This window comes from Mustela lutreola, chromosome 15, assembly GCF_030435805.1.
Source record: "Mustela lutreola isolate mMusLut2 chromosome 15, mMusLut2.pri, whole genome shotgun sequence".
NCBI lineage: Eukaryota > Metazoa > Chordata > Mammalia > Carnivora > Mustelidae > Mustela > Mustela lutreola.
The window spans coordinates 15863780-15888018 of record NC_081304.1 but is presented as its reverse complement, the minus strand read 5'-3'; the positions used below and the strand labels follow the sequence as shown (position 1 = coordinate 15888018).

The 24239-nt window shown below is 38.1% G+C and overlaps 1 protein-coding gene across 2 annotated transcripts in view; it reads left to right on the top strand.

The window, feature by feature from the left end:
- Nucleotides 1–24239, top strand: part of EFCAB3 (EF-hand calcium binding domain 3) — a 109980-nt gene that overhangs the window by 63948 nt on the left and 21793 nt on the right. Inside the window, exons 38-40 of one of the 2 annotated variants that reach the window (XM_059149705.1) lie at nt 6887–6940; nt 10883–10936; nt 21767–21857. In XM_059149705.1, coding sequence (XP_059005688.1) covers nt 6887–6940; nt 10883–10936; nt 21767–21857 — 199 coding nt within the window. Of the gene's footprint in view, nt 1–6886; nt 6941–10882; nt 10937–20385; nt 20611–21766; nt 21858–24239 lie in introns of those variants that run through there. The other variant, XM_059149706.1, reaches the window with a different exon arrangement.

The following is a 24239-nucleotide window of genomic DNA, read 5'->3' as shown; positions in this document are numbered from 1 at the left end:
ATCTGGCTACATGACTTATCTGCAGACTGTTCTGTTCTATAGCTACTTTAGATTAGTCTTCTTTTATTTCTACTACTTTCTTTGTTCTGATTTCTTTAAAAAAAAAAAAAAAAAAGGTGATCTGGGAGCATTTGGGGAGTAACATTTCTTACCATAATGCTTCAGTGATGTTGCTTGAATTCTGACCTTGAATGTATAAGATTGTATATTGATTGATTCAACCAACAAATATTTATTGATCATTGAATATGTGCAGGCACTATACTAGATGCAAGGAATATAAGAGTGAAGCAGGGAGTGCAGGCTTGGTTTTCTCTGCTAAGCCTAACTGAAAATAGGAAGTAAAACACTGAACCAATATGTTTCTCAAATCCCAGTTTTAAAGCAATCAGTTTGAACCTATTCATGGCAAACATCACTTTCTGTTCTCTCCAGTTTACCGTTTCTTCTTGTTCACCTAGACTTTCTTCCTCTCCTCTCTCCAATGGAGAAAAGGCTCCTTCAGCACCTCCAAATCCATTGCTCTTGACTTGATCATCTCCCACTTTGTCAAAAATTATTTTTTAAATTGAGATATAATTGGAATACAACCTTATATTTTATTTCAGGTGTACGACATAATGACAACATAATGGTTCAATATTTTTACAAAAAATCATTTCTTTCATAATTCCTTTCCAATACATTCAGTTTCATCTCTTTCTCTCTACTCTGCCTATGAAGAAGCACATGGTCCCCCAGTCCTTTTACACACTAACCTTCAGCTGGTTCTTCTGCTTCCTAATTATGATCATTCATCCCTTATTCCTTTCTCAATCTGCTGCTTAATTGTCTACAAGAGCCACTTCTGCTTCCTTATTTCACATTCTCTTTGAATCCTTGCAGTTGGCTTCCCCACTCATGTAGCCTGTGAGGCTACAGAAATAGCCCTTAGAATCCAAAATCATGAATAATTTCCTTTGCCAGCCTCACTTATTCTATCTTCCAAACATAGGAACAATCGAGGGTTTGTTTCTCAGTCTTCTCAGTTTTAATTCCTTCCGTCTTTTGATGATATCACTCCTTGATTGTTGCTTCATTATCAGCTCTCTATGGCAGCAGTTCTCAAATTACCATGAGATTAAAACTATTTTTAAAATAACACTAAAACAATATTTGCATTTATCATTCTCATTCACTCACAAGTGTACAGTAACTTTTCTAATAAGTTATATGATATATTCACACATGACATATCTGAAAAACCTATTAAAATATTTCTTTTCTGGGTGACTATAGGTGACTCAGACAGTTGAGCATCAGACTCTTGATTTCAGCTCAGGTCATGATCTCAGGCTCATGAGATTGAGCCCCTTGTCAGGCTCACACTGGACATGGAACCTGCTTGAGTTTCTCTCTCTCCCTCTGCCCCTCCCCCCACCTGACGTATTCTCTCTCTCTCTCTCAAAAAAAAATAAGTAAAATAATAAAATGTTTCTTTTCTGACTACATAACTCTATAAGGCCAGATTTTCTTCAACTGAAAAAACATATCGCAGAAAACTAAATGTAGAAACAGATTGAGGATCCCAGCTGTCTTCTATTAAGCCAGACATTAAAGAGATTTGCAAAAATGTAAAACAATGCTATTTTTGCCTAGGCCGCTATAACAAGAATACCATACACTAGGTGGCTTCTAAACAACAGAAATTTATTTCTCGCAGTTCTGGAGCCAGAAATCCTGATATCAGGGTGCCAGCAAGGTTGAGTTCTGGTGAGAAGCCTCTCCTGGGCTACAGATTGTCACCTTCTGGTGGTTTCCTCACATGGCAGAGAGCACAGAGCAGCAGTCTCTCTCCTCAACCATAGGGTCAGTAATCCCATTCATGAGGGTCTGTCTTCAGGATCTCATCCAATCCTAATCACCTCCCCAAAACCTTGCCTCTTAATACCATGACACTGGAGACAGAATTTTAATATATGAATCTGGAGGGACACCAATGTTCAGTCAGTAACCCCCTAATTTTAATGCCTTAATTTTTTCATTTTCAATTAATATATATTTTTCATTAAAAAATATGCTAACAGGGCGCCTGAGTGGCTCAGTGGGTTAAGCCACTGCCTTCGGCTCAGGGTCCTGGGATCGAGTCCTGCATCGGGCTCTCTGCTCAGCGGGGAGCCTGCTTCCTCCTCTCTCTCTGCCTGCCTCTCTGCCTACTTGTGATCTGTGTTAAATAAATAAAAAAATAAATTCTTTTAAAAAAAAATATGCTAACATATACTAGATTTAGAGATACCTGGATGGCTCAGTCAGCTAAGCACCTGCCTTCAGCTCAGGTCATAATCCCAGGGTCCTGGAATCAAGTCCCGAGTCGGACTCCCCACTCAGCATGGAGTCTGCTTCTCCTTCTGACCCTCCCTACTCTGAGCTCGCTCTCGCTCTCTCTCTCTCTCTCTCTCTCTGACAAATAAATAAATAAAATCTTTTTTTTTTTTTTTAAATGTACTGGGTGAAATAAGTCAAGCAGAGAGAGTCAATTATCATATGATTTCACTTATTTGTGGAGTACAACAAATAGCATGGAGGACATGGGGAGTTAGGAGAAGGGAGTTGGGGGAAATCGGAAGGGGAGGTGAACCATGAGAGACTATGGACTCTGAAAAACAATCTGAGGGGTTTGAATTGGCAGGGGGGTGGGAGGTTGGGGTACCATGTGGTGGGTATTATAGAGGGCACGGATTGCATGGAGCACTGAGTGTGGTGCAAAAATAATGAATACTGTTATGCTGAAAATAAATAAAAAATAAATTTTTAAAAAATGTACTGGGATGCCTGAGTGGCTCAGTGAGTTAAAGCCTCTGCCTTCGGCTTGGGTCATGATCCCAAAGTCCTGGGATCAAGCCCCACATCAGGCTTTCTGCTTCTCCCTCTCTCTCTGCCTGTCTCTCTGCCTACTTGTGATTTCTGTCTGTCAAATGAATAAATAAGATCTTTAAAAATAAAAAAAAAAAAATTAAAATTTAAAAATGTACTAGATTTATTGCTATTTTAAAACATTTTTTAAAGATTTATTTATTTGTTTGTAATAGAGAGAGAGTACAAGCAGGGGCAGCTGCAGGCACAGCAGGCAGAGGGAGAAGCATGCTCCCTGCTAAGCAGGGAGCCGGGTGTGGGACTCCATCCCAGGACCCTAGGATCATGGCCTGAGTCGAAGACAGACACTTAACGACTGAGTCACGCAGGCATCCCTATTTTAAAACGTTTTTTAAAATTTCTCAGTTTTAGTATCTAATGTGGTGATGATAACCCACATAATAGCTATAACTCACATAAACCTCTTGGAGGTCCTCAGAATTTTTTAAGAATATAAAAAAGTCCTGAGACCAAAACGTTTGAAGACTTTTGTTCTCTGGATTATTCTTTGTCACCACTTTTCCAGCTGCCTACTGGATATTTCTTCCTTTTTGTCCCACCAGCACCTTAAGCTGTTCTTGTGGGGAGAGAGTGGACTTCTCCTTAAACAGCAGATACATACAACTGAGCTAATCAAACTCCTCAGTTATGGCACACTATCATCATTGGTCCATGCAAGGACAGTTTGTGTTTTGTTTTATTATTTTCCCCTTTACCACCTACTTCCATTCCTATTTCCTTCCCCCAACATAGGTACATTCTCTATTATAGCTACTGTATATCCTTCCAACCCACATCCCTCATGTGTATTTTAGATATGTGTTTATCCCTTTAAAAATGCAATGTTAGGGTACCTGGGTGGCTCAGTGGGTTAAAGCCTCTGCCTTCAGCTCCCAAGGTCCTGGGATCAAGCCCTGCATCAGGCTCTCTGCTCAGCAGGGAGCCTGCTTCCTCCTCTCTCTCTGCCTGTCTCTCTGCCTACTTGTGATCTCTGTCTGTCAAGTAAATAAATAAAATCTTTAAATAAATAAATAAAATTTAAAAATAAATAAAATAAAAATGCAATGTGTGTGGTATTTAATTTCCTTAAATGGTATTGTGCTATAAAACTCATTCTTTTTTTTTCAATCAACATTTTTAACAGCCCTATTGAGATAGAGGTCACATACCCAACAATTATCCATTTAAGTATGTAATTGGATGGTTTTCAGTACTGACAGATACAAGCAACTATCACCACAGTCATTCTAGTACATTTCCATCATCTTAAAAAAGGTGCTATGTGTATGCAGAAGGTGCTAAGGGGGCATTTAGCCAAGACTGGGGTTTTCTGGAGAAGACCCTACGCTGAACAAGTATGGGAAGATCATTCCAGCCAGAGAAACATACTCTGTACCCTCAAGAGTGACAAGTCTACCACCCCAAATATGTTGGTTCTCAAGAAATCCTTGGTAGAAGGAAACACAGAGCAGGTCCTTCTCTACCTATTCCAACTCTGAGCAATTTGCCAATATAGTCACTTCATATCTATTTTTTTTTAATGTCATCTGTCTGAGTTCAGAAAAGATGATGTCAGATTTGAGCCTTGGTTCTTGTAATATCCCTTCTCTACATGTAATTTTTGGAGTTTCATACTTTGAAACATAGAAAAGAGGAACTGTATTGAAGAAGTAGAGAGATTTGTCTCACTAAAGATTTATCCTTTCTTCCATTATACTCACCTGAGGGAAAAACAAATGCAATTTCCACGCAAACCAGTTTCTCTAGTGGTTCTAACTCATAGGAGAAGTTCCAGTCTGCCATGTCATTTTAATAATTTCACAACTTTTATCAGTTTTATGAGTTTTTTATTTAAATTCAATTAATTAACATATATTATTAGTTTAGAGGTAGAGTTTAGTGATTCATCAGCCCATACAGCACCCAGTGCTCATTACATCACATGTCCTCCTGAGTGCCCATCACCCAGCTACCCCACCACCCACCACCCCTCCAGTAACCCTGTTTGTTTCCTAGAGTTAAGTCTCTTTTTTTTTTTTTTCTTTAAGATTTTTTTCACCCATTTGACAGACAGAGATCACAAATAGGCAGAGAGGCAGGCGGGGGAGAGGGGAGCAGGCTCCCTGCTCAGCAGAGAGCCCATGTGGGGCTCCATCCCAGGACCCTGAGATCATGACCCGAGCTGAAGACAGAGGCCTAACCCACGGAGCCACCCAGGCGTCCTAGAGTTAAGTCTCTTAAATGGTTTGTCTTCCTCTCTGAATTCATCTTATTTCACTTTTCCCTCCTTTTCCCTGTGATTCTCTGTCTTGTTTCTTTTTTTTTTAATATAATTTTTTATTTTTTATAAACATATATTTTTATCCCCAGGGGTACAGGTCTGTGAATCACCAGGTTTACACACTTCACAGCACTCACCAAAGCACACACCCTCCCCAATGTTCATAATCCCACCCCCTTCTCCCAAACCCCCTCCCCCCAGCAACCCTCAGTTTGTTTTGTGAGATTAAGAGTCACTTATGGTTTGTCTCCCTCCCAATCCCATCTTCTTTCATTTATTCTTCTCATACCCACTTAAGCCCCCATGTTGCAACACCACTTCCTCATATCAGGGAGATCATATGATAGTTGTCTTTCTCTGCCTGACTTATTTCGCTAAGCATGATACGCTCTAGTTCCATCCATGTTGTCGCAAATGGCAAGATTTCATTTCTTTTGATGGCTGCATAGTATTCCATTGTGTATATATACCACATCTTCTTGATCCATTCATCTGTTGATGGACATCTAGGTTCTTTCCATAGTTTGGCTATTGTGGACATTGCTGCTATAAACATTCGAGTACACGTGCCCCTTTGGATCACTACGTTTGTATCTTTAGGGTAAATACCCAATAGTGCAATTGCTGGGTCATAGGGCAGTTCTATTTTCAACATTTTGAGGAACCTCCATGCTGTTTTCCAGAGAGGTTGCACCAGCTTGCATTCCCACCAACAGTGTAGGAGGGTTCCCCTTTCTCCGCATCCTCGCCAGCATCTGTCATTTCCTGACTTGTTGATTTTAGCCATTCTGACTGGTGTGAGGTGATATCGCATTGTGGTTTTGATTTGTATTTCCCTGATGCCGAGTGATATGGAGCACTTTTTCATGTGTCTGTTGGCCATCTGGATGTCTTCTTTGCAGAAATGTCTGTTCATGTCCTCTGCCCATTTCTTGATTGGATTATTTGTTCTTTGGGTGTTGAGTTTGCTAAGTTCTTTATAGATTCTGGACACTAGTCCTTTATCTGATATGTCGTTTGCAAATATCTTCTCCCATTCTGTCAGTTGCTCTGTCTTGTTTCTTAAATTCCACATATGGTAAAATCATATGATAATTGTCTTTCTCTGACTGACTTATTTCAATTAGCATAATACCCTCTATCTATTTCCATCCATGTCAGATATGGACAAAGACGGGAACCCTCTTACACTGCTGTTAGGAATGCAAGCTGGTATAGCTGCCCTGGAAAACAGTATGGAGGTTCCTGAAAAAGTTTAAAAATAGAATTACCCTCCAACCCAGCAATTGTGCTACTGGGTATTTACCCAAAGGATGCAAACACAATGATCCAAAGGGGCACCTGCACCCCACTGTTTAAAGCAGCAATGCCCAAAGAGCCAAAATAAAAGCCCAGATGTCCGTTTACAGATGAGTGGATAAAGAAGATGTGGTATATATTGGGGCACCTGGGTGGCTCAGTGGGTTAAAAAGCCTCTGCCTTCGGCCCAGGATCCTGGGATCAAGCTCCACATCAGTCTCTCTGCTCAGCAGGGAGCCTGCTTCTCCCTCTTTCTCTGCCTGCCTCTCTGCCTACTTGTGATCTGTGTCTGTCAAATAAATAAATAAAATCTTAAAAAAAAAAAAAAGATGTGGTATATATACAATGTAATATTACTCAATTTTTATGAGTTTTTATGTGACTTCCTCTGTGTCTGATTCAAATGTTTTACAGGAAATGGGAAGGTTACAGTGGATTCAATAATGGAGGGCCTAAAGAAGTTTAAACGTGAGTGGAAATTCATGATTCATTTTATAAAAATGGATAATCTGGTGCTATGAGTTTATTTTTACATGTGTTTTCTTGGTTGTTAAAGTAATACATGTTCATTATAAAAATTTTCTATATCCAAAAAACAAAAGAATGCAAAAGGGAAATTTTAGTAATTCTTAATTCTATCACCCGGTGATATTCTATAGTTTTTCTCACCCCTAATTTTTTTCCTTGTACACACATAATTTTTGTGTATTCAGCATTAAAGCCTCACTTTCAAACTACTTTTCCATTTTCCTATTATTGTTAAAATCTTACCTATTGATAGGTATGTCTGAATACCTAAAATTCCTTTTTGGATGCCTGTGAAATTTAACGCATAACCTCAGAACTTTCTGTTTGCAGGCCTCTTAGCATATTTATTTCTAAAATAAGCTTCCCAATGCCAAATGCCACCGTCTGTACTTACTTAGAAAAGAATGAATGGGAGGTTTGAAAATGATGCTGTGAAACCCATCAGGAGAGGCAAGTTAAGACTTGTCTTCTGCCCTCTTACCCCCACACACGACTTCAATCTGTACTTCATTCTCCAGTAATTTTGATTTGCTCTCTGCATTTTTTCAACAAGAATGATTTTTTTTAATTGATGTGTCTCTGAAAGCCTGATCGTGTTTCAAAAAGAAGAACTTAAGAATAATTTAAGGTGCTTTATGTAAGTATCTACAAAATGAATGTTAATAAGAGAAGATAAATTTAAATTCTGGGCACCCACACTTAACATTTCCAAATGAGTCCTCTTGTATTTTATTATTTGCAAAAGAAAAAAGATCTCTTTGAATAGGTCCCATTCTATCCCATATATTGCTGCTTCTGTCACTGGTGCCAGAAAACTTTTGAAAATGTCTGCTTAGTAGCTTTTAACCCCAGCATTTAAAATCATGATTCTGAATTTATGGATACTGAAGCAATCCTCTGTGATTATGTATAAGATCAATGTTTTTGATTTATTGAGTACCCACCCACTGTAAAAAATAAAGTTAAGCAGTGAAAAAGGGACAAAGTTCCTGCTCTCAGCAAGGCTATTTTTGAGTAGATAGTACGTGCTCAATAAATGCTTGTGGGTTGACTAATAGAGGTTCTAGTCTCCTGCTTTCAGATAATGGAAGATTCACTAACCCAAGCAGCTATATCAAGGTCATTCTCATAATCACCCTCCCAATCTGGGCCATTTGAAAGAGTTATAGAACACCATGTAAAACCCCAGGGCATGTAAGTGAGTCACCCCAATCAGAATCAATTGTTAAAACCCTTCTACAAAGCCAAAAAAGCATGGCTTCCTAGTCTTGCCTGCTTGCTTTTCCATCCTTCTTCTTTGTCGCCTTCCATTTCTTCTTTTTCTCTGTTCTTCTTCTCTTCTTCCTATCTCTATTAATAGATTATTTTTCTCTCATCCCTGCTTCTACTTGTTTTCTGACTAGTATTGCCTTTTTCTCTTTTCTTTCTAGTCTCTGTCAAACATACACGGTTCACATGCCCACCCTGCTCTCCCACTTGCTTTCTTCACTATGTAAGCCATTCCACTTGCTGCCATCAAAATGTATGTTATTCTGTGAAGTCCACAGTGCATTAAAGAAAGAAAATGTAGACATTGAAAAGTGTGTTTCATAATTTTAGAAACCTTCAACATTAGTGTGTATTCCACAAATTCACCAAATATTACTCAGTGTCCACTTACTGTGTTTTCTTTATAGATACAGGTACTAAGAGAACAGATTTTATTTCTTTTTTTTTTTTAAGATTTTATTTATTTATTTGAGAGAGAGACAGTGAGAAAGAGCATGAGCGAGGAGAAGGTCAGAGGGAGAAGCAGACTCCCCATGGAGCTGGGCGCCTGATGCGGGACTCGATCCCGGGACTCCAGGATCATGACCTGAGCCGAAGGCAGTCGTCCAACCAACTGAGACACCCAGGCATCCCCAGATTTTATTTCTGAATACTGTATACTGTATTGACATTTTTTGCACATTCAAACATGTGCTACCTATGATTTAAGTTTTCGCTTTCAAATTTCTGATGACTAGATATACTCATTTTTGAGACTGGCATTTTTTTATACTTAAGTTATCTTTTTTCTCCAATCCCCATTTCACCATTTCTCTTTTTCTAAGGAATAAAAGTACATTTCAGTTACCTAAACATAATAACATGAAAATGACACTTCTATATGAACAACTTCAAGACCTGCTAACATTTCATGTCATTTGATGGTGATCATTCAAAATTCTACTCTGGCTTGTAATGGTGTAGGTTGTACACCATTTGGTGTATGGTGTATGAGAATTTCTCTTTTATATATAATTTTTTTATTTTTTATTAACATATAATGTGTTATTAGCCCCATGGGTAGAGGTCTGTGAATTGCCAGGTTCACACACTTCATAGCACATACCTTCCCCAATGTCCATAACCCCACCACCATCTCCCTACCCACCTCCCCCCGGCAATCCTCAGTTTGTTTTATGAGATTAAGAGTCTCTTATGGTTTGTCTCCTTCCCGATCCCATCCTGTTTCATTTATTCTTCTCCTACCCCGCCAAACCCCCCCATGTTGCCTCTCAACTTCCTCATATCAGGGAGATCATATGATAATTGTCTTTCTCTGATTGACTTATTTGAGAATTTCTAAAACCATACTTATTAGGACTATAGAGAAACTAAAAACATTTAGAAAAAAATCTACTGTGTAAAAATAAAGGCTGCCTCTTGTCAGAAACAGAAATTTTCCAAGTCCCATTCCCAACCAGTGTGGTGCCACATGCAGCATCCCAGGATGGCACAGGATCCCTCTAGCAAACTAATGTCTAGGCAGGGAAAAGAACCAAGCAATACAGAAGAGAAGAAGAGAGAGAAGGGAGGAATAAAGGTGTTTGATTGGTTCTTCTTAATCCTATAAATTGTGTTTCATGTTAGTATTAATCTCTCCCTTTGCATAAAGAAAATGTAGCCATTTTGTGTGTCCTGCTTTCTGCATGATATATTACCCTGTATAGGCTTTACAGCCTAAAGGTACTACCAAAACCTTTCCATGTTTCCATAACCTGCAACTGATCTTTCTTGATATCAAAATAACATTATTGGCTTTATCTGGCCAAACTAAACCAAACTTAGAGCATTGAACTATTATACCCAGCACTTTTCTCCTGAGTTAATCGCCTTGTACCTAGAAAACCAAACTACCCAACATTTTGAGAGGATGAAAAGAAAAGAATTGAATCTACTATTAAAGTATTTGTTTCATTGTTCTTCTGGCCATAGGGTAGAGTAGGGCAAGACAGATAGATTTTGTAGTCAATATTATAACAAATATTATATGTACATACTTCACAGGAGAAGTATGTAATAACTATAAAGAAGAAAGAAATAACTATATCACAAAAAGGCATGTAATTAGTCAACAGGTTATAACCAAATCACTAATGCAAATGAAATGGATAGCAAGTTGTCCTCCTTGAGTCAACAATTTTTCAAAATTGCTTCACTTCTTTTCATCCTAAAAGATGATAAGTGAATAGTCCTTCCTTCAGTGTTGACTCTATTTGTTGTTTCAAAGACAATTTTTTTGGAGTTTGATACATTAAGGCACCAAAAGAGGCAATATGAATTAAGAAGTATATCTCTGAGGATGAAAGAGTGCACTCATCGTGATGAGTGCCAGTCTTGTATGGAGGTGTTGAATCACTATATTGTACACCTGAAACTAATATTACACTGAATATTAATTAACTGGAATTTAAATAAAAACTCTAAGAAAATCCAAGAGATATGTCACATATAACTGATATTTTCACTTTCCCACTCATAGGAGGAAAAATTAAAAGAAAACTGTAATTTGCTCCTATTCTACTTTTCAAAACTTCAGAAATGGATATAACTTTGACTCTTAATTTTATCTTTAAGCAAAAGGGATGGTGCCACTGCATAAGTTGATGAAAACTGGACATGATACTAAAGGTGAGTGTGAGACCTGACGTGAAGGTATTTAATACTTTGACTTCTGTATTTCAATCCCATAGTTATATTCCCTCATAGTTTTGTCAGTCACTACCCTCTATCTACTTGTTGCTAGGCAACTGTACACTTATCTCTCCAGTTGTTTTTCTGAGTTCTTTTTGCTTTTATAGTCCATACCACACTACATCACAGGTGATTATCAAGTATTTTACTTTATCTTCTAAGGGATTTATTTGTGATGGAATTGTTTTTATCTCTAGTTACTTTGTAACTTACTTGGTGCAATTTATTTGAAACACAAAGCAGGTGTTCCTAACTCTGTCACTAAAGAGATGAATTCAACTCATTGTGCTTTAGTGTCCTTATCAATAAAATGAAAAAGGTGAATTCGATTAATGATCTGTTAGTTCTTTCTCAGCTGTAAAATTCTAACTTTTGTGGTTAAAAAGACACTATCAAGAAAATGAAAAGACAACCCACGGAACAGGAAAAATATTTGTAAATTATGTGTCTGATAAGGGTCTACTATCCAAACATATAAAAAAAACCCTTGTAACTCAACAGTTAAAAAAAATAACCCAACTTTTAAAATGGGCAAAAGATCTAAATAGACATTTCTCAAAAGAAGATATAAAAATGACTAATAAGCACATGAAAAGATGTTCAACATCATTAGTCATTAAAGAAAAGCAAATCAAAACTGCAAGCTACCACTTCACACCCACTTGGATGACTATAATTAAAAAAAAGACAATAACAAATGTTGATGAGGGCATGGAAAAATTGGGAAACCTCATATATTGCCGGTGGGAATGTAAAATAGTGCAGCTGCTATGGAGAATAATTTAGCAGTCCCCAAAATGTGAAACATATGACCCAGCAATTCTACACCATGGGATATACCCAAGAGAAATGAAAACATATGTCCACATAAGAACTTGTACAAGATTGTTTATAGAAACATGACCCATAATAGTCCAAAAGTGAAGACAATCCAAATGTCTATCTACTGATAAATGGATACACAAAATGTGGCCTATCCGTACAACGGGATATTGTTCAGCCATAAAAAGGAATGAAGTATGGATACATGCCAAAACACTGATGAACCTTGCAAACATTATACTAAGTGAAAGAAGCCAGACAAAAAGGCCACATATAATATTATTCTGTTTGTATTAAATGTCAAGAATAGGCAAATCAATAGAGATAGAAGATAGATTAGTGGTTGCCTGCAGGCAACTACTGTGAGAGGGGAGTGTGGGAAGTAGCTGCTATTGGTACAGGGCTGCTTTCTACGAGATGAAACTATTCTGGAAGTAGATGGTTATTGATGCCTGTACAAGTTTGTAAATATACTAAAAACCACTGAACTCACACTTTTAAAAGAGTATGTTTTATGGTATGCAAATTATATTTTAATTTTTATTATATTATTTATTTTAATATATAACATATTATATTTATTATATTATATTTTAATATTTTTAAGTATAGAACTGACCAAAATATATATATACATATAGTATATATATATACATATAGTATATATATACAGAGCTTGACAAACTGATGCAGATTTGGCATTCTTGGGTTTTTTTTCCAGCAGATAGATAGTATAGTATATATATTATATATCTACAGAGCTTGACAAATAGGTGCAGATTTGGCATTCTTGTTGGTTTATATATATAATATATTATTATATATTTATTTATATATGTATAAATAATATATTATATAATTATATAATAAGTATTAATAAATAGTTGATAAATTAAATAAATAATATATCATATATATTTTATATGTGTATTTTAAAAAACAAGAATGCCAGATCTGCACCTGTTTATTTGTCAAGCTCTATAGGTGGAAAAAATAAACAATAAGCTGGACCCAATATAAGTCCTAGCCCCAAAGCACCTTCCATATATCCAGCGTACCTATCTGTGGAACCCAGCTTATGTCCTAGTACTATCAGCCCCACAGATAAATACCATACCAGTCCACCAGTTCTAAGCCCCACAGATAAATACCACACCAGTCCACCTAGGATATGCCCATAAGTAAATTAAGTGAAATCAGCCCTTCATCCCATTTGCTTCTGGCTAGATGACTATTGGTGTAGCTAAATTATAATACTTGCCTCCTCCCTGGGATATTTTAATTTCTTATGTGTACCACCCTATTAATTTTGATGACTTCTGTCACCACTATTCACTCATAAATCATGGGAACCCAAATTTGAATGAACTTGTCCCACTTCCCTGTCAGCTACTTTGGGGTAGGCATGCCATCTTTTAAGTCTTTATGTTCTTTTCCTACCAGATAGTAGGTATCTGCTGAAGGGATGAATGGATGCACAATCAGTGTCTACCATGTGTCAAGCTTTATCCTACATGCTTAGGACAAAAATCCCTACTCTCAGGGAACTTAAACTGTAGTGAAGAGATATATGCAACAACAAAAAATAAGATAATAGTATGACAAAGATTACAGAGATTAAAATAAAGCAAAGACATGTTTCCAAAGAAGACATCAGATGGCTAACAGACACATGAAAAGAAGTTCAACATCATTCATCATCAGGGATACAAATCAAAACCACGATGAGATACCACCTCACATGTGTCAAAACTCGAGAACCATACAGAGGTTCCTCAAAAAATTAAAATTAGAACTACCTTACAATCCAGCAATTGCACTACTAGGTATTTATCCAAAGGATACAAACATAGTGACTTGAAGGGGTATGTGTACCCCGATGTTTACAGCAGCATTATCAACAGCAGCCTAACTCTGAAGAGAACCCAAATATCTATCAACTCATGAATGAACAAAGAAAATGTGGCCATATATAAAATGGAATATTACTCAGCCATCAAAAAACTGAAATCTTGCCATTTGCAACGACATGGATGGACCAAGAATGTATTATGCTGAGTGAAATAAGTCAGTCAGAGAAAGACAAACACTGTATGATCTCACTCATATGTGAAATTTTTAAAAGATTGTATTTATTTATTTGAGAGAGAGAGAACACAAGCAGGGGGAAAAGGACAGAAGAAGAAGCAGACTCCCCACTGAGCAGGGAGCCCAACATGGGGCTCAATCCCAGGACCCTGAGATCATGACCTGAGCCAAAAGCAGACTCTAACTGACTGAGCCACCCAGGCAGCCCTCATATGTGAAACTGAAGAAAGAAAACAGGTGAACATCTGGGAAGCAGGAAAAGAAAAAAAAAGAGAGAGGAAAACAAGCCATAAAAGACTTTTTTTTAAGATCTTATTTCTTTATTTACTTATTTTTAGAGAGAGAGAGTACAAGCAGGGGGAGGAACAAAGGAGATGGAAGAGGGAGGGGAAGAATCTCAAGCAGACTCTCCTGAATGCGGAGCCCAACGTGGGGCTCACTACCCCAAGACCATCATCCAAGCTGAAACCAAGAGTCAGATGTTCAATAGACTGAGCCACCCAGGTGCCCTGAGACTCGTGACTGTAGAGAACAACCTGAGGGTTGTTGGAGGGATTGGGTGCGGGATGAGTTAGATGGGTGATGGATATTGAGAAGGGCATTGTTATCATGAGCAATGGGTGTTGTAAGTAAGTGATGAATCACTAAATTCTTCACCAGAAACCAGTATTGCATAGTTAACTACCTAAAATGTAAATTTTTAGAAATGAATTAATAAATAAAGCAAAGGAAATGGGTATAAGGAATTCTGGAAGTGAGGGAAAGTAAACAAGAAAGGCCTTGCTGATAAAGGACATTTAAGCAAAAAGGTTAAAGAGGTAAGGGAGTGAGCCATACGTAATCTGAGGCAAGCACACTGCATGCAGAGGGCAGAGCAAGTGTAAATGTCTTTATACAAGAGCGTGCTTGCAGTATTTGAGAAAAAGCTAATTGGCCATTCTGGCTAGAACAGAGTGAGCAAAGGCAATGTAGGAAGAGATAAGATCATAGAATTGGGGACAGGACCATCACCTTCAGTCACATAGCCTATGCAATACGCAGTTCCAGGGTTGTGCAATAAGATGTTCCAGTAAGAGGGTGGGGCAGGTGCCGCCCGTAACAGATCACATAAGCCTGAAGGCTATTGTAAAGGTTGGATTTTTGCCCTGAGTGATGGAGAAAACTACTGGAGGATTTGAGCAGAGACATAACATGCTCTGACTTAAGTTTTGAGATTATCCTGCCTTCTATGTGTAGGATAGACTTGGCAGGTAGTGGAAAAGGCAAGAGCAGAAGCAGGGAGACCAGTTAGACCAGAACAGCAGGTAGCGGTGGAGGCGGTGGAAAGTACCCTGATTACATACATATTTTGAAGATGGAATCAACAGCATTTCCTGCTAGGTATATTCCTTGATATATCCCAGGGCCTAGAAGCACAAAAAAATATTTACAGAATGAGTGGATTGGATTAGATGTCAGATAGAAGAGGATTGGAGCATATTCCAGGGGTTTTAGCCAGAAAAGAGGAGGGAGCACAGGCCTGGAAGGATGGAACTGCCACTTCCTAAGGTGAAGAGATGAATGAATAGGTGACCAGATACATGGTGTTATAATTGCTCAGTTAGTGAAGAAATTAATTCAAATCCATATGGATGCCAGTACTGTAAGAAGAGGAGATATTTAAAAAAAAAAAAAATCAGAGTATTTAGGGGCAGCCGGGTGTCTCTGCTGTTAAGCATCTGCATTTGGCTCAGGACAGATTCCCAGGGTCCTGAGATTACCCCACATCAGGCTCCCTGCTCAGCGGGGAGCCTACTTCTCCCTCTCCCTCTGCCTCCCCCTTCATGCTATCTTGCCCCCTCGCTCTCGATCTCAAATAAATAAAATCTTTTTTAAAAATCAGAGTATTGGGATGCCTGGGTGGCTCAGCTGGTTGGGCAGCTGCCTTCGGTTCAGGTCAGGATCCTAAGGTCCTGGGATTGAGTCCCAAGTTGGTTCCTTGCTCAAGAGGGAGCCTGCTTCTCCCTCTGCTTGTGCTCTCTCTCTCTCTCATTCAGATAGATAGATAGATAGATAGATAGATAGATAATAGATAGATAAACAGACTACTTAATGGCGTTCAGTAATATTAAAACTTGCTATAAAGTTGGTGCTGGTGAAATTTTCTGGTACTTTGGATTGATTCTTGAGAATAAACCAATAAGGAAGAATATATTTTATATTTTCCTCCTATTTTATATTTTCCTCCTATTGCCTACATATGTTGATTCTTATAATACCCCTCACACCCTTACACTCCATGCCTTGTTTGAATGGTGTGGGGGTAAGTGTGTATTGCTATGTATTTTCACTGTTGCTGCTCAACAAACTAACCATGTTGGTGTACATAAATTTTTAAATTATACCTCTTGGTCAAAGTGAGTAATAACTAAAGTGGTATTTTATAAAGGAGAGTAAGCCCTTCTATTTTTGCAAATATTTCCATTTTCATTAATCTAGATTAGTCAGGAGGGAGCAAGAGAGGTATTGGGGCTCATCAGGATTAGGCCATCCCAGAGGATTTTGCCTACCCAGGTTACCAGAGTTGAAGTTGGAAATAGTTCCTTCATGCTAACTTACCCTGTTGATTTCTAGATGTTAAAAGGCTGAGAAAAGCCAAAGAGGTGGGATTAATGATGAAGCACAGTATCTCTGCCTAAAAAGGAAGGAACATCTTGCCTTTCTCCAGTCATTCACCGAACACCTCTTATGATTCTGTCATACAACCTTGAGCTTTCGACCTCAAGGTGCTTATGTTCAGTGAAAGCAAAACAGCCAGGGAGAGAAGGGAAGGAACCTTCCTATAAAGAAATTGGCCTAAAAAAAAAAAGAAAAAAGAAATTGGCCTACTGGGGCAGTATCTCTAACCGGGAAGTAGCTACATTTTTTTTTTTTTTAAAATTCTGAAAAGTTCAGTTCCATCGATCTGGTAAATGACAGAATTTGTGAGATTATCTTCTCCTTGAGGCCCATATATCTTTAACTTCACAAGATGAATTAGACATTAGATATTGGGTTTTCCGGACTTACATATTATAAATCACGCTGAGACACAATCTTTTGTCATGGCTTTTTTCCTTTAGCAAAACAGTACTGCACAGGAAGAAGCCTTATATCAGATATTCATTTCCTTTCTATTCTTCATAAGGTCAGAAGAGAATATGAGCCTAGACAACTATTAGAGTAATATGGTTGAATTAATTCCAATCAAAAACAGCTATATTCATTCAACATTCCTACTCAAATATCTTCAGGATTCTAGCCAGTGCTAATAAAGACCAGATTGCCTTAGCTTAACAATGAAGATGTGCATGTGTCTTAAAAAATAAAATTTAATTTAAAAACCAGATTAAATGAGTAACATGGCTGATACAAGAAACTAAAAAAAAAAAATGATGGGGACTATGGCAATCAGGAATCTTAGGGTTTCAGCTAAAAGAGTGACAGTTGTTCTGCTCCAACCAATTACTGCTACACCAGAAAGTGAGCCCTGTGTTCTGATCTTTGGGTTTTTCACGCAAAGTTCTAAACAGATAAGTTTTAATTTATCCATGTTTTCACTTATGAAATTCAAGTTTTTAAATGCTCTGTAAACCAAAAGAAACTTGTATAAGGATCAAATTCTCAATCTCTGTTCTGTTTACCAAGCCCAATCCATCATACCTAATCTTTTTAGTTTCCACTACCTCACTTTGTATAATCCTGTCCTCTACTGGGTCTGCACTGTTCCTCATCTCCTAATCTTTGTGATTATTCTACCTGCTTTTGGTCTTCCTTCACTCTAAACTGCTCTTCCCTCAGTGCTACACATTACAGTTCTACTTCTCCCTACACATAAGACCTAAAACAGTAAACTCTTAGAAGAAAACATAGGAGAAAAGCTTCATGACTTTGGGTTTGGGAATGATCCCTTGGATATGACATCAAAAGCACAGGCAACAAAAGTAAAAATAAATAAACTAGACTACATAAAAATCTAAAACTGCTGTGCATCAAAGAACATAATCAACAGACTGAAAAGGCATCCTACAGAATGGAAGACAATATTTACAAATATTTTAAATAATAAGGGCTTAATATCTGGAATATATAAAGAACTTCTACAACTCAACAGTAAGAACATAAAAAAAAAAGTGGGCAAAAGAACTGAATAGACAGTTTTCCACAAAAAATATGCAAATAGCCAGCGAGCATATAAAAAGATACTCGGGGTGCCTAGTATCTTGAGTGACTGGCTCTCGATTTCTCAGTTCATGATCTCAGGGCCCTGAGATCAAGCCCCAAGTCAGGTTCCCCGCTCAACAGGGAGTCTGCTTAAGTATTCTTTCTCTATCTCCCCATCCGTCTGTCCCTTCCCCTCCTCAAATGCGCTCTCTCTAAAATAAATAAATAAATATTTTTTTAAAAAGAGAGAGATACTGGGGTGCCTGGGAGGCTCAGTGGGTTAAAGCCTCTGCCTTCCGCATAGGTCGTGGTCCTGGGGTCCTGGGATCAAGCCCCACATCAGGCTCTCTGCTCGTCATGGAGCCTGCTTCCTCCTCTCTCTCTGCCTGCCTCTCTGCCTACTTGTGATCTCTATCTGTCAAATGAATAAATAAACTCTTAAAAAAAAAGAGATACTCAACATTACTAATCATTAGGGAAATGTAAATTGAAATCACAATGAGATATATCACCTCACACCCAATAGGGTGGGGGGGGGGGTTTGTTTGTTTTACTGTCAAAAAAACAGAAGAGGATATGGAGAAATTAGAACCCTTGTGCACTGTTGGTGGGAATGTAAAATGGTGGCCACTATGGAAAACAACATTTCTTCAAAAAATTAAAAATAGAATTATTGTGTGACCCAGCAATTCCACTTCTGGGTATATCCAAAAGATTGAAAGCAAGGTCTCAAATAGGTATTTGTATACCGGTGTGTCATAGCAACATTATTCGCCGTAGCCAAAAGGTGAAAGCAACTCAAGTGTCCATTGGCAGACAAAGGGATAGATAAAATGTGGTACATATAATCAAATATTATTCAAGCTTAAAAAAGAAGGAAAATCTGACACAGTCTATAACATGGATGAACTTTGAGGATATTAACTAAGTGAAATAAGCCCGTCACAAAAAGAGAAATACTGTGTGATTCCACTTTTATGAGATCTCTAAAGTCAGATTCATACAAAATAAAATGATGGTTGCCGGTGATTGATGGAGGGGGTACATGGTGAGCTATTGTTTAATGAAGGTTAGAGACTTGTTTTTGCAAGATAAAAAAGTTCTGGAGATTGGTTGCATGCAATGGGAATATACTTAACAGTACTAAACTGTATGCTTAAGATCATAAATTTTATGTATTTTTACCACAATTTGAAGTATTAATAATTAAAATAATAATATTAACTTATTTCTCAACAATCCATCCAATAGAAGTTGCCATTATTCCCATTTTAATCTTGGTAGGCCCTAACATAGTTGGCCCTTATTAAATACTTGTTTAATCCATCTGTAAATCAAACCGTTTTCTTTCCCTTTGTATCCCAAAGCAGAATAGGAGGCAATGCACCAAGTTCAGAAAGACTAGAGAAATGTCAAACTATGCTCACAGTAAACAAACTCTAAGAGCAGGAATAGAAAGCCTCTAGAACTGCTACTAAGTGAGGCCTGAAGCAATTTGGGGGACTCAAGCTAAACCTTGGGTGCCAAAGGCATCTATGCTTGGCCATGATGAAGAATAAGGACATGCCTAACTCCTATGCAAGATGATTTACAATGCCATGAAACCTGTGAGATCGTGAATATTAAAGTTTCTAATTAAAGCAATCATAATCTTTATTTAATTGCTCTTTTTAAGTCACTCTTTCCAATACTACTTTATAGTCTGCAAACCTATGAGAGTTTGGGGTATTTTTGTCCTTCTCCCTAGGCTTAAGCAATTAATGAAATCAAGGCATTTGAGTAAAATTTTTCATTTGAACAACTTCCAACTCATTAATTTTTTTAAAAGATTTTATTTATTTATTTGACAGACAGAGATCACAAGGAGTCAGAGAGGCAGGCAGAGAGAGAGGGGGAAGCAGGCTCCCTGCTGAGCAGAGAGCCCGATATGGGGCCCGATCCCAGGACCCCGGGATCATGACCCAAGCCGAAGGCACAGGCTTTAACCCACTGAGCCACCCAGGTGCCCCCAACTCACTAATGTTTAACATGGTAATATATTAATACAGAATTAAAACAAAAACAAAAACAAAAAAGCTCCCCCTTCCCTGAAATTCCCACAGTGTCAAAATGTTCTCACACCCACATATCCCCCAAAGGATAGACCACATTGAAAACATGGTTGCTCTAGAGCTGGAAGGAGGTTATAGGTCATTCTCACCTGGGCCTGAGCCTGAGAAGTGAATGAGGTCACAGTTGTATGATGGAACAAACCCTTTATTGGATTCTTGATCTGATTGAAGCCCAGAAGTGGTAGGTAGCGTGGCTTAAAAGTAGGCAAATATCTGGATTTTGTAGGAATCAATGCTGAGTCCTTTTTTTTTTCTTAACTGATTGTCTCTATGAGAGATTGAAGGCAGTTTTTGTTTGTTTGTTTGTTTGTTTGTTTAAGTAATGATTATTTTGCGCCCTGAGGATGATTTCACAGCACCTTTCAAGTGCCTAAGTTATTGAGCCCCTCCGGAGTCCCCAGCTCTGTGGTAGGTTTCCAAATTTTGAACACATGTAACTGAGTTGTTTGGAAACAACTGGCTTTCTAGGCTCTGAGGTGAAGACATAGGAAAATGGACCAAACTATAACCACACATTCAAAGTCATTTTCTTTGTGGTTTCATAGTATTTGTCTATCATTCCTAAATCAGTAACCCAGTATTCTTGTCAGTGAACCACCTAGTACAGTCTACACTTTGAAAATTGTAATTGGAGAAGTAAATCCAACAATAAAAGGGGGAAGCCTGGGGCACCTGGGTGGCTCAGTGGGTTAAGCCTCTGCCTTCAGCTCAAATCACGATCTTAGGGTCCTGGGATCGAGCCCCCCATCAGGCTCTCTGCTCAGCATGGAGCCTGCTTCCTCCTCTCTCTCTGCCTGCCTCTCTGCCTACTTGTGATCTCTCTCTCTCTGTCAAATAAATAAATAAATAAATAAAATGCATTTATCTTTAAAAAATAAATAAATAAACGAAAGGGGGAAGCCTTACCAACCCATCTTCTAGTCCATAGGCGGCTGAAGTGGAAAGGGAGGACTAGGGAGGCTCTAGTGGTTAAAAGTCCATCCAGGAAGGTCTAGGCTGGCAAAACGGCATTGTATCCCACCTCTGCTCCTACCAAATGAGTTCCCATACAGTGAGTTCATAAGAACTGACAGGGCAGGGCCAGACCTCCCAGAAGGAAATTCTGAAAAATCTGTTTATTAACAGGCAGATATCCAGGACATAAACAATCAGGTAAATATTTTAAAGACACTGTAACATTTTACTCTCTGTCGATTATAACATGAAATGTTCTACTGATTTCAGAAATAAATTTTGTCTTTATTTCAAGTTATTTAAATAAGTTTTTGTACATATTTCCAGGATGCTTTATCTATGTCGCATGGTATCACTTATTTTTATATATGATTAGAATGACATTATTTGAAGGGGGGAGACATAAGACATTTTGCTTAGAGATCTTGGGGCAGTGAAGCAGTCCTTCCACACGGCCTTCCAACTTTGCACACACCTCTAACTTGAATTTGCGCATATAACCATTCTTCAAGGCTCTGGACTTCAAACTCTAGATCTTGAGCTAGGAAATTTGCAAAAGAAAATAGAAGAATTAATCTGTGATTTGATCCTATTTGTATCTGAATTCCAGACAGAGTTATTGGCCCCATGGCAGTTTCTGACATTAAAGCAAAACTTAAGCTGAATCCTCTAACTAAAGTACCCAGCTCCCGTGGCAAGAGGTAAGTAATGAATGTATTCAGGTGATAGATTAAGGTAAAGATTTTTTTTTTTCCCTTCAGATTTTACTTATTTAGGGACACCTAGTGGGTCAAGTCTGTTATGTGTCCATCTTCAGCTCAGGTCATGATCCTAAGGTCCTGGGATTGAGCTCCTTGTTCAGCAGGGAGCCTACTACTGCTTCCTCTGCCTGCCACCCACCCTGTTTGTGATCTCTCTGTCTCTCTCTCACAAATAAATAAAATCTTTTACCTAGTTTTGAGAAAGAGAGAACATGCATGCATGAGCAGGGGGAGGGGCAGAGGAAGAGGAAAGAGAATTTCAAGCCAACTCTGCTCTGAGCATAGAGCCCAACTCAGAGCTTGATCTCATCACCCTGAGATCAGGACCTGAGCCAAAATCAGGAGTCAGACACCCAACTGACTGAGCCTTAGGTGCCTCGAATAGATTAAGGTGAAGAATTATTAAGGTGATAAATATTTTAAATACCCATAAAGGCTATGAGTAAACAAGTTAGAAGGTTCTTCAAGTACCCTGTGATAAATTTAGTTATAAAACTAAATATATGAATTGAAGATAAAGGGTTTTTTTATGAAAAGAAAAGAATATGTATCCTTTTAGGTTGGAGAAACAAAAAGTTCTCTTTCCTATTCTCCCGATTGAGAGGGAATTTTTGTGTGGAGATCAGAATATCCTGGAGGGCTTAAGAAGTTGTCAGTAATACATTAAGATATTTTGAGTGCCAATTTAAAGGAGAATGAAGTTAGAGGATCAGGAAGAAGACCTAATCTCCTAAGCAAGTCAGTAAAGAAAAAGGGTCTATAGCTCAAATACAGCCAGTAAAACGAAATCTTGGTTAGTCATGACTAAACTTGAGCTAAAACTGAGAAGGGAGATTTGCCTGTGACATTAATACTAGCTTTTTTCTCAGCCTGATAACTATAAATTCCAATAAACCAAAGCCACTAATGACTGAAAATAAGATCCTGATCTATATTTTATCAGAGCATAAGAAGAAAAGCCTCTCTTCTCTCTCAAAACATCCATTTTCTGGACGACTTTAAGAGTATTTTCCCCCGGGACGCCTGGGTGGCTCATTGGTTGGGCAGCTGCCTTCGGCTCAGGTCATGATCCCAGCACCCTGGGATCGAGTCCCACATCGGGCTCCTTGCTCAGCAGGGAGCCTGCTTCTCCCTCTGCCTGCCTCTGTCTGCTTGTGCTCACTTGCACTCTCTCCCTCTATCTCTGACAAGTAAATAAATAACATCTTTAAAAAAAAGAGTATTTTCCCCCTAGAGCCCTTGATTGTGCCACTGCTACAAGAATAGATCATGACCTTTTTCCATGACCTTACCGCCGCCAAATCCCTTGATCTCATTGGTCCCTTACCCTGCATTACAAGCTGTCTCTCTAGTGACATCCTTGTCATTGAAAGTAGTCAAGCAAAGACCTGACAATACCACACGTAGAGGGAATTCCTACATGAGATGAGAGGCTAGACTGAGCTCATTCCAAATCTAAGGTACTTCAAACCTTTGAAACATTATAAAATAAAAAGATTGTGTGAGCCAAGATATGATTTGAAATTCTGCCAAGAGTATCCTTTTTTTTTTTTTTTTTTAATGTAGCTAATAAAGACTTCATACTGCCTGGCCTGCCCTTTCCTCTTGCTTCTTCAGAACTCCATATTTCTCCATCTATTGCACTTTTATAGCATGCAAAAGAAATTTGTTTATATTTAGACATACAGCAAATATAAAATAACGTATCTGAGTAAGGGCCAACTTGAGTTTTCAGAAGTTCAGAGAGGTGATTAGAACAGAAACATCAGCAGAAGAAATCAGTGTTAGTAAAAGCAGAGAAAATAAGACTAATTAGGTAAAATTCCATGTCGAAAAGGAATGGTGCATTTTGAGACCTTATCACCTCAATTTTACTAGGTCCATCTTTGAAAATGAGTTGAACCTACTAGATACTCTAGAGGATACTAAATTCATAAACCATAACTTTTTAAGTGCAATATGTTTAGTATTTCTTCCTGCTTCACTTTTTTAACTGCTTATTGTAAAAACAAAAACTCAGAGATCCCATGTTAAAATTTTCAGTTTAGTACCAAAGCTTAATATTTTTTAAATTAATTTCTAAAATCATGATTACTTAAGTCTACCTGTAAATGACCATATTATAAGCAAACTCAGTTTTGCATAATGTATTTTTATGTTCCTAAACTGCAGGAGATCTCCTCCTGCAGATCTATACAAAATACACCCAAAGTATTAATACATTTTCTCTTTTTCTGGATTTTTTCTGAGAAAATGAAAAGTCACCCAGGGTTCCAGACTTTCCAGAAGTGCTCTCTGTCTCAGATGACAGATAAATAGATA